Genomic DNA, 11,858 nt, shown 5'->3' with positions numbered 1-11,858 from the left:
GCAGATCTGAGTTGCACTGGTGTGACACTGTGCCCTGGCAGGCCCTGAAACGCACACTCGTGAAGGAAACTGACTGCTATTATATTACAGTCAAAAATGTTTAGTTTTTTTTAAATGCAAGCTATTGTGACACCAGTGAGTGAGTGGTGGCACTGGGCAGGCCCTGAAACGCACACTCGTGAAGGAAACTGACTGCTATTATATTACAGTCCAAAATGTGTTTTTTTTTTTTAAATGCAAGCTATTGGGACACCAGTGAGTGAGTGGTGGCACTGGGCAAGTGGGCACAGTATACGCTGTGAGCCTGACACACACGCTGGCAGACAACTTACTGCTATTCAATCTATTACAGTCAAAATTTTTATTTTATTTTTAAATGTACACTACTGTTACACCAGATATGAGTTGCACTGGTGTGACACTGTGCCCTGGCAGGCCCTGAAACGCACACTCGTGAAGGAAACTGACTGCTATTATATTACAGTCCAAAAAGTTGTTGTTTTTTTTTAAATGCAAGCTATTGTGACACCAGTGAGTGAGTGGTGGCACTGGGCAAGCCCTGAAACGCACACTAGTGAATGAAACTGACTGCTATTATATTACAGTCAAAAAGTTTTTTGTTTTTTTTTAAATGCAAGCTATTGTGACACCAGTGAGTGAGTGGTGGCACTGGGCAGGCCCTGAAACGCACACTCGTGAAGGAAACTGACTGCTATTATATTACAGTCCAAAATGTGTTTTTTTTTTAAATGCAAGCTATTGGGACACCAGTGAGTGAGTGGTGGCACTGGGCAAGTGGGCACAGTATACGCTGTGAGCCTGACACACACGCTGGCAGACAACTAACTGCTATTCAATCTATTACAGTCAAAATTCTATTTTCTTTAAAAAATGTACACTACTGTTACACCAGATATGAGTTGCACTGGTGTGACACTGTGCCCTGGCAGGCCCTGAAACGCACACTAGTGAAGGAAACTGACTGTTATTATATTACAGTCCAAAAAGTTATTTTTTTGTTAAATGCAAGCTATTGTGACACCAGATATGAGTGGTGGCACTGGGCAAGTGGGCACAGTATACGCTGTGAGCCTGACACACAGGCTGGCAGGCAGGCAACTGCAATTACATTACACAGAAAAAATAAAATAAAAAACAGACTGATGTTCTAGCCCTAAAAATGGCTTTTTGTTGTGCTGTCCTTACAGCAGAGATTAGATGAGTCCTTCAGGACTGTAGTGGACACTGAATACACTAGACTAGCTATCAATTTTCGTATCAAATCAGCAGCAGCGACACTGTCCCTACTCTCACTAAGAATGCAGCTTCACAATGAATGTTCAATGGATGCTGTCCAGGAGGTGGGAGGGTCTGGGAGGGAGGGCCTGCTGCTGATTGGCTGGAATGTGTCTCCTGACTGTGAGGTACAGGCAGGGTCAAAGTTTACTCAATGATGACGAATAGGGGGCTGACCGAACAGCGCATGTGTTCACCGTCCGTGGCGAACGCGAACAAGCGATGTTTGCCGGGAACTATTCGCCAGCGAACAGTTCGGGACATCACTAATGGTGATGCAGTTTATCATTTGTCTCCAAATAATACCATAGCTAGCTATCTGCAGTGTAACACTGTAAACTGTCCCTAAAAGGATGCCAAGAAGGATGCTTTTATGCAAATGTGTTATGTCTACTGAGACCCAGAATAGCTTGTAAACTGCACTGTTTAGCAGGGGCTTTTAAGCAGGTACACACTGGCACACTGGTGTGTCTCATCTACTGATGCTACCGCAACATGCAACAAATATGTACTCAGTGTTTTTCACTAAAGAGAAAATAGTTAGAGATTCAAAGTGAATTTCAAATTTCAAGCCAATATAACTGAACTGGTTGGTTACATTATCTAAGTCAGCTTGTTTTCACTTCTGCAACTTCAGTTAAATAAATTAGAAATACATTTTGTATTCCTGACAATTCTTACTTTAATCTGCAATGGGTTTAAAGTGACTTGGATTTTTTTTTTCTCTCATTGAAGTGTGCCCTGGTTCAAAACACGTGGAGAACCATTGCGGCATGCAGTCAGTTCTACAAATATAGAAAAAAACTATTATCCAACTCTGTCTGTTAATGCAATTATGTGCAATCTTCTAGTGATGAAATTGCTTCGTCGGACAGATGATGTTTTAGATTTGCATACCACATGGGTAGTGATGTCATCTGTGCAATTATTTCCCATAAGGAACAGCAAACAATGCACAAATCATCTTTAAGAAGTTCTGGACCCTAATCTCGGGTAGAACCTTGACATATATGCCCCTGTCTGATTTAGATTAGTGGAAGGTACACTTATGAGCGGCAGATGACAACTTTTTAATGGTGACAGGTGAATTAACAGCTGCTCTGAACTATAACTCCCACTAATCTTGGGCAGCCCTGGGACATCACTACAATACAATATCACTAAACATTAACCCTACACTACACCGCATTACACTATCACTAAATACTAAACTGAAAAGTACACTAACAGGAACTGTTAACCCCTATGCTACACTAATTCTAATAATTTAACCCCTAAACTTGTCTAACAGTAATCCTTAAACCATACACTACCCTAATACCATTCACTACACTGACAAAACCTAAAAATAAACCATAAAATGTAACATAAAATATACATGACAATGAAGCATGTATTGTGAGAAAATAATGCCATCTCAGCATTCTGGAGACATATACAACTTACCCTTCAGACTTGTTTATTTTGATGTCTTCAGATCCCATCGATGGCATCGTTTCAATCGTACTGTTATTTGTCTTTCACATATATAATATATATTTACAAAGAACAAACAGACAGATACAATATCTCAATTGTAAAACACTAATTCACTAACCTGAAAAATGTAAAGAACTGAAAATTGCAGGTTTTAAACCACAATAAACAGCTTGGAACAGTTGAGGCTACAATTTTGCCATTTTTTCCAAAAAGTGAAATTCCCTTGTCAATTCTCCATAATTTCTAGTTTTGTATATTAAAGAACCACTATAGGGTCAGGAACAAAAACATGTATTCCTGACCCTATAGTAAAAACCCACCATTTAGCCCCCTCAGAATGGGTTAAAACTCACTTTATTTTCAGCTCTCCATGGGTCTGCCAGCCCCTTGGTGACATCATCAAACTTTCATCATTCAGGATTTACCTGTGGAGTCGTTCAGGCACAGATTAAAAAAGAACCTAAGGGTCTACACTTAAGACCAAGGATATCATTCATTGTGTGCGCAACCACCGCCCTCTTTTCTGTTACATCATCAAACTTGCCAATTTTTAGCCGATCCAATGCTTTCCCATTGGGAAAGCATTGGATCGGCTAAAATCTGCAAGGGGGTGGGGCCAAATGCCATTTTAGCCATTCAGCACCTCCTCATAGAGATGCATTGAATCAATGCATCTCTATGAGGAAAATTCAGCATCTCCATGCAGAGCGTGGGGATGCTGAACGGCAGGGCTGCTTATTGTGCAGCACTGAGCCAGGAAGTACCTCCAGTGGCCATCTGAGGTGCGGCTACTTGGAGGTGTCCTTAGGGGCAATGTAAACACAGCCTTTTCTCTGACAAGGCAGTGTTTACATGAAAATGGCTGAAGGGAGCTATTATACTCTTTACCCTTTAATCCTATTTAATTATACATGCATTTGTGATTCATCATTTTTATTTCCTTAATTTGGGAAAATTAATATGTTCTATAGCAGTGTTTGTTACCCTTTTAGGGAGACATACCCCTTCCGGTCTGAAAAAAATCCAAACTACCCCTTAAGTAGTACCTTTTCCTAGTCAGTTCTGTGGCGAACCTTTCCCTGGAATCTAGTGTGGCTGCTTATGGTCTTCTTGCTCTGCTCCCTCATGCGCCGTTTAGTAATGCCGGGGCTGGAGTGATGTCATAACCTAGCTTCTGTCATCACTGTAGGACATGCAAGGGAGCAGTGCTGGAAGAGGACAGAGATTACAGCTCCCTCGCCGCCCAGCTACAGCATCCCACTGAACACTGTATTTGGGCAGAATAGACACCTGACGTCTAGGTAAGCAGGTGCCTACTATGCATCAGCACTGCACACAGGCGGCTGCCTCCTAAGGTGTCCAGCGGGCCAGCTCTTGGCGCACCTGTTTAGGTCCTCATACCACAGGTTGAGAAATCAGGCTCTATAGAATTACAAAGATCAATAAATTGCATATAAAATTAGTTCAATTGCTCAGTCCTTGGCTTTATTCTTTCACAAAGCAGAATTGATCCTACATTTCTTTTGAGACTAATTTGCATCAGCCCAAGCAAAAATCTCTTCCTGTTTTTTTTTTTTGTTTTTTTTTTTTTTTTTACCAGCTAGATTACCCAGTGTGTGTTTTATAATGTATTGCCCTCTAGAACCAGCCTGTGCATGTGTGAGAGATTCCACTAAGATTTCCTGTAATCACATCCTGTTTCTACACTACAGGGCATTGCAAGTGTAGATTCCCTCCAGAATGAGCCAGTCACAGGGACTGCATGTTCAATACATGTTTTTTTTTTTCTTTTGCAGGACTGCAGATGCTTTGTTCAACGTGTTAATGCACCAATAGCACACAATTCTAGATTGTGAGGAACCACCTGCTCTGATAATCTGATCTTTGTGGTGCTATTCTCTCCATGGGAACTGATGAAGGAGCACCCCTGGAATTAAACTGAGCTCTGAAACTAAGCTACTGCTAGTTCTATAAGAGTGGGTGATACAGTGTATCAGCCTGCAGCCCCTCCATGTCTGCCCTGGAAGAGCATTGCTGATTGCTCTCCTATGTAGAACAGTGGGCTAGGCTCTGCTGCGCTCTCCAAGGTGCTGAACTGAGACTAGCCTTCAAACTGCACAGAGAACTAGACTCAGCTGATTATGCAACAGAATACAGACTCTCGGATGAAATAGCAGCTCGTCTCCTCCACGATGCTACAAATTAGCTTTCAGTAACAACGAAAACGCCTTAATTTTTTTCCTCTCTCTCTCTCCAATGAAACATTGTAACATGCTGACTGCAGCAGATCCCTCCCTGAACATCACCAAAGGACCCAGGTAAGTGAAGCTACTTTTACTCTCCCGTGCACAAACTCAAGCCTTTAATTAACTCATTTTCTGCCATGGGGGAGATGTTATCTCAGAGAAAAGACAAATAATGTATTTCCTGTTTAATGGGGATGATGGTTACAAAATGAGTGGAACACACCGTACTGTGAATAGGGCTACAGACACAGGACGGGCAGCATGTCTTAGTATAATGTTTCTCTATGAGCAGACACACATTTATAGTAGAATTAAATGCCCAGGATCAATTCTAGGAAGGTTGGCTGAGCTTGCTGGGAAATGTAGTTCACAAACATCTGCAGTGCCAGGGTGAGCAGGTGATTTTCTAGATTATTGTATTTAAGACTTTCCATAAATATTGCAAACTAAAAATGACTTAATTATGTGTAAAAGTTCGTGACTATATTCTCTTTCCTTGTGTTTTTTTTTATTATTATTATTTTTTTGCCATTGCATTTATCAGAAAAAAAAATTCAGTCAAAAAGCTTTGATTTTGATTTAAAAAACATTTTTTTTTAATTTTCAAGGTACACCCAGACAAGGCAAATCGGACAGTGAGAACAAGCAGTGGTCACTTTTACTGTTAACCATTGTACAGCACTGCAGAGCATGTTGGCGTTTTATAAACAGTAATTAAAGTAATGATACCTTCAACCATATGTGACATGTTTCCTAAAGCTTAAAATGTCACATTGTAGGAGGCACAGGACGTAGTGGATATTTTTTGTTTTTTTCTGAACCGGAGAGAGAGCCCTTATGGATGTGTGTTGACTACAAAAGCCCTGGAGATAAGATATCTGATCAGTTTATTTGAACTTCCCACAGCAAGTGAAGTGTGTTGGGGGTGCTGGCAGATTCATTATGCTCTAAAAGAAACAAAACATGCAAAGCTGGATCTATAACCTTAAGTAAACAGAAAGCAATTTCCTTTGCAAAATGAATGTAAAGAAAATCTCCATTGTGGACTCATACATGCCTGGTGGATGTGGGAAATGTATAAGAAATTAGTCAACGGCGTAATTATTTAACACAAAATAAATATAGTAACATCAACCTTGTTGTTGTTGTTTTTTTTTTTTTTAAAACATATCAAATAGTTATAGTGCAATGCACTTATAATTAAAAAAAAAACATATCTTAACTGTACCCTTCTAATTCATGGAAGGTCAAGCTATGCATTCAAAGTACTGGCCCCAACAATTTTACCCATTTTACCAAATTAAGAGACACCAACAAACCAATGCCTTTTTTGTGTCTGTGGAAATGGAAACCATAGAGAAATGAGCTGCCTTGCTCTTCTGGATAGAGTGTCCACATGAAGCCTGATCCAATGCCTCTCTATCTAATGAGGCCTTGGTTGCTATCCCCAAGCTCAGTGGTGCTGAAATTTGGATGATGTCTGGCAGGAGAACTAGACCTTGCTGCTGCTTGTTGCCACTGAACGAAGACAACGGCCGCTTCCTCCTCCTTGCCATTTTTATTGTACTTTACTTAATTGCTGGAGCTACTGTCTTTTCAACCATAGAGAGGCCATCTGAAGCAGTGGCTCATAACCGCTGGAATACAATTCTAAAAAACTTCAGCAGTTCTTTTAATATCAGCATCCAAGAACTTCGCTCTTTCTTGAGAGATTATGAGGCTGCCATGGCTGCAGGGATCAGGGCAGATGTCCTCAGACCAAGGTGGGACTTTACTGGAGCCTTCTACTTTGTAGGAACAGTGGTGTCAACTATTGGTAAGATACTTTTTAACAATCTTTCTTATTTAACATGTTGATAACCTGATTGGGACCTGCTATTCAGTTTATACATAAATGTCTAAACAAATCAGTCAAGTGGGTGTGCTATGATATTGGTGAAGTTAAAGATATGGCTTGAAAGTGAAATATTCATCTTATTTTATTGTATGCTGTCATGGCAACACATGTGAGTAACCAGGTACAAGGATTGCCCTTAGAAAGTATGCAGTGTGTTTATATCATGATTCAACAGCACTGAACGTAAATATATAGCACAGCATGTCAGGCAGTGTAAAATAACATATCATGTAGGGATTGGTGAGCTGTATGTTTTATATTTATTTGTTTTTATGTCAAAAGCATTGATTTTGAGATTGGCTATAGATTAAAATATTTTTAGATTTCTCCTGCTTTGAGCTTGCGTGGTTTTCAAGGATTTAATGAGGTTCTAAATATAAAGAACAGAAAAATTCCCCTTAGTCCTAGATTAACAAAAGCGTGAAATCTATGGCTAGGGAAATGGGTCAGAATTGGTGGTACCAGCTCCACCAGGTATGGGCATAAACCCTTTATTGTAAAAATAATGAAAAACACACACAATGCTAAGGTTGTTCCCCTTTAATGAGGTTCTGTAAAAAAGAAAAAAAGAAAAAAACTGTTCAGCAAAACTGACAAAACAAATTGTGTATCCTTTTTGTCCTAATAAATTACATCCCATTTGTCATAGCGGTGACCAAGCTATTAAAAGATTGTGTAGGATTTGTAGAGTGTATGTATTCTGTATTCCTCAAACTTCATAACGCCTCTTGGGTGGCAAATCTGCCTTGCTGAGATATCACAAGACACCATTAGATATGCATTGGATGATTGAATACATGTTTACTATGACTTCAGAGCACAAATCATTAATAATAATCAATACATAAAAACAAAATTCAACTGGTTTTAAGAGTGATCAATGCAAGAAGTGGTCAATACAAAAACTGTGCTTTTATTGGAATATTTATTGGAATATTGTGGAATACCATTTACGTTTACAGAGGTTTAAATGCAATGTATGTTTATTTTTACTATATGAGCATGGGTCTGTAATCATGGGGAATTTTCGAAGATTCTTTCTCATCATGTTCTAACGTTATAAAGCAAAAACTGCTTTTTTTTTGCTAAAAAATCAGTTATGTCCAAGGCACGTGAGTTATTGTTTTCATTGATGACCGCAAAGCAGTGGTGCATGCCAGTGTAATGATGGTGTAAAATTCAGTAGTTTTAAAGCAATGTGTATTTTTTTTTCTGGTCCAAGTGGACATGTGCTGGCAACCATTAGGAATGCACTAGACTTTGCTCACTGTTTTATGAACGCAAAGAAAATAGTGTGCATTACCCGAGGCCTGCAAATTATTGTCTGCTGCTTCAGTCATTTTTTGATGCCACAAAAAAAAGATTAGACTAAGAAACAGACGGGTAGAATAGAAGTTTTTTCTTAATATTTTTTCTTATTATTTTAAATGGCAAGGCATTCTTTAAAAAAAGGCAATTGCACACATAGCTTGGATCTGCTGCTGACAATGTCAATGTAGAAGACGTTTCATCCTGTAATATTGCTGCATTGATTTTTCTTTGTCTCCCGCTGTACTTTTGTGTAAGTGAAAACAATGATGTGTATGTTTGTAATATATTATGTATATGGTTTTCAGTTTGGTGTCGTATGCATGTACGTGCAGCCTTGAGAATGTGAAGCTGAACAGTGTTTAGAATATCTACACAAAGGTTTAGTGTAAAATTAATACCAGATTAGAAATGTATGAGGCAAAAGTGTTCAGCTAATAATCTGGAGTCACAATCATATATTTTGATGGCAGATGAACACTACTTAGTCTGCCTTGCGTACCTATCCCTTTTCTAAAAAGCACAAACATTATTGATCATTTTACTACCAACTCAGAAAATCAGCCTGTCAATCTCAAACACCACGGAACTCTGGGAATGCAGAAAAAATAATCAATAGTGATGTCGCGAACATAAAATTTTCAAGTCGCGAACGGCGAACGCGAACTTCCTGAAACGAACCGAACCGGGAGAACCGTCATTGACTTCAATGGGCAGGCGAATTTTAAAACCCACAGGGACTCTTTCTGGCCACAATAGTGATGGAAAAGTTGTTTCAAGGGGACTAACACCTGGACTGTGGCATGCCGGAGGGGGATCCATGGCAAAACTCCCATGGAAAATTACACAGTTGATGCAGAGTCTGGTTTTAATCCATAAAGGGCATAAATCACCTAACATTCCTAAATCACAATGGATTGGATTGACACCTGACATATGACATATTGACACCTTGACATATGGATTGACACCTGTCCTCATAGCCCCTGATACACACTGACACAGAGCAGAATAGGGACTGTTCCCCCTACATAGGGTCACTTGGCAGATATGGATTGACACCTGTCCTCAGGGACCCTGATACACACTGACACAGAGCAGAATAGGGACTGTTCCTCCTACATAGGGTCACTTGGCAGATATGGATTGACACCTATCCTAAGGATCCCTGATACACACTGACACAGAGCAGAATAGGGACTGTTCCCCCTACATAGGGTCACTTGGCAGATATGTATTGACACCTGTCCTCAGGGACCCTGATACACACTGACACAGAGCAGAATAGGGACTGTTCCCCCTACATAGGGTCACTTGGCAGATATGGATTGACAGCTGTCCTCAGGGACCCTGATACACACTGACACAGAGCAGAAAATGGACTGTTCTTCCTACATAGGGTCACTTGGCAGATATGGATTGACACCTATCCTAAGGATTCCTGATACACACTGACACAGAGCAGAATAGGGACTGTTCCCCATACATAGGGTCACTTGGCAGATATGTATTGACACCTGTCCTCAGGGACCCTGATACACACTGACACAGAGCAGAATAGGGACTGTTCCCCCTACATAGGGTCACTTGGCAGATATGGATTTACACCTGTCCTCAGGGACCCTGATACACACTGACACAGAGCAGAATAGGGACTGTTCCCCATACATAGGGTCACTTGGCAGATATGTATTGACACCTGTCCTCAGGGACCCTGATACACACTGACACAGAGCAGAATAGGGACTGTTCCCCCTACATAGGGTCACTTGGCAGATATGGATTGACACCTGTCCTCAGGGACCCTGATACACACTGACACAGAGCAGAATAGGGACTGTTCCCCCTACATAGGGTCACTTGGCAGATATGGATTGACACCTGTCCTCAGGGACCCTGATACACACTGACACAGAGCAGAATAGGGACTGTTCCTCCTACATAGGGTCACTTGGCAGATATGGATTGACACCTATCCTAAGGATCCCTGATACACACTGACACAGAGCAGAATAGGGACTGTTCCCCCTACATAGGGTCACTTGGCAGATATGGATTGACACCTGTCCTCAGCGACCCTGATACACACTGACACAGAGCAGAATAGGGACTGTTCCCCCTACATAGGGTCACTTGGCAGATATGGATTGACACCTGTCCTCAAGGACAGAGCAGAATAGGGACTGTTCCTCCTACATAGGGTCACCATTTTTAGCCCAAGGCAGCTCATCTCATCAGGCCTTTTTTAGTCGAATGTATCGCCCACTGTCAGTCCCTTCGGGATCCATCCCTCATTCATCTTAATAAAGGTGAGGTAATCTAGACTTTTTGACCTAGGCGACTTCTCTTCTCAGTGACAATACCTCCTGCTGCACTGAAGGTCCTTTCTGACAGGACACTTGAAGTGGGGCAGGCCAGAAGTTCTATCGCAAATTGGGATAGCTCAGGCTACAGGTCAAGCCTGCACACCCAGTAGTCAAGGGGTTCATCGCTCCTCAGAGTGTCGATATCTGCAGTTAAGGCGAGGTATTCTGCTACCTGTCAGTCGAGTCGTTCTCTGAGGGTGGACCCCGAAGGGCTGTGGCGATGCGTAGGACTTAAAAAGCTCCGCATGTCCTTCATCAACAACACGTCTTTAAAGCGTCCTCTCCTTGCCGGCGTGGTCGTGGGAGGAGGAGGATTACTTTCACCTCTTCCCCTGTTAGATTCCCGTTGTGCTGTGACATCACCCTTATACGCTGTGTAAAGCATACTTTTTAATTTATATTGCAAATGCTGCATCCTTTCCGACTTGTTGTAATTCGGTAACATTTCCGCCACTTTCTGCTTATACCGGGGGTCTAGTAGCGTGGACACCCAGTACAGGTCGTTCTCCTTCAGCCTTTTTATACGAGGGTCCCTCAACAGGCACGACAGCATGAAAGACCCCATTTGCACAAGGTTGGATGCCGAGCTACTCATTTCCCGTTCCTCCTCCTCAGTGATCTCAATGAAGGTATGTTCTTCCCCCCAGCCACGTACAACACCACGGGTACCAGATAGGTGACAACGAGCACCCTGGGATGCCTTCCTCCTCCTCCTCAAAGCCACATTCCTCCTCTGACTCCTCTTCCTCACAATCCTCTTCCAGCATTGCCGCAGGTCCAGCAAGCAATGCTGATAAGGCTGTTTCTGGTGGTGATGGTGACCACAACTCTTCCTCTTCCTCTTCACGCTCATCTACGGCTTGATCCAGCACACTTCGCAGGGCACGCTCCAGGAAAAAAACAAATGGTATGATGTCGCTGATGGTGCCTTCGGTGCGACTGACTAGGTTTGTCACCTCCTCAAAAGGATGCATGAGCCTACAGGCATTGCACATGAGCGTCCAGTAACGTGGCTAAAAAATTCCCAACTCCCCAGAGGCTGTCCTAGCACCCCCGGTCATACAAATATTCATTAACGGCTTTTTCTTGATGGAGCAGGTGGTCGAACATTAGGAGTGCTGAATTCCAACGTGTCGGGCTGTCGCAAATCAAGCGCCTCACTGGCATGTTGTTTCACCGCTGGATATCTGCAAAGTGCGCCATGGCCATGTAGGAACGCCTGAAATGGCCACACACCGTCCTGGTCTGCTTCAGGACGTCCTGTAA

The 11,858-nt window shown here is 41.9% G+C and overlaps 1 protein-coding gene across 2 annotated transcripts in view; it reads left to right on the top strand.

The window, feature by feature from the left end:
* The first annotated feature begins 4,685 nt into the window (after nt 1–4,685).
* KCNK12 (potassium two pore domain channel subfamily K member 12) overlaps nt 4,686–11,858 on the top strand; it is a 134,255-nt gene continuing 127,082 nt past the window's right edge. For both annotated transcript variants that reach the window (XM_063443928.1, XM_063443929.1), the window contains exons 1-2: nt 4,686–5,093; nt 5,630–6,837. In XM_063443928.1, the coding sequence (XP_063299998.1) occupies nt 6,495–6,837 (343 nt within the window). In that variant the 5' untranslated portion in view covers nt 4,686–5,093; nt 5,630–6,494. The remainder of the gene's footprint in view (nt 5,094–5,629; nt 6,838–11,858) is intronic.

This window comes from Pelobates fuscus, chromosome 2, assembly GCF_036172605.1.
Source record: "Pelobates fuscus isolate aPelFus1 chromosome 2, aPelFus1.pri, whole genome shotgun sequence".
NCBI classification, from domain to species: Eukaryota; Metazoa; Chordata; class Amphibia; order Anura; family Pelobatidae; genus Pelobates; species Pelobates fuscus.
This window is presented reverse-complemented; position numbering and strand designations above follow the sequence as displayed.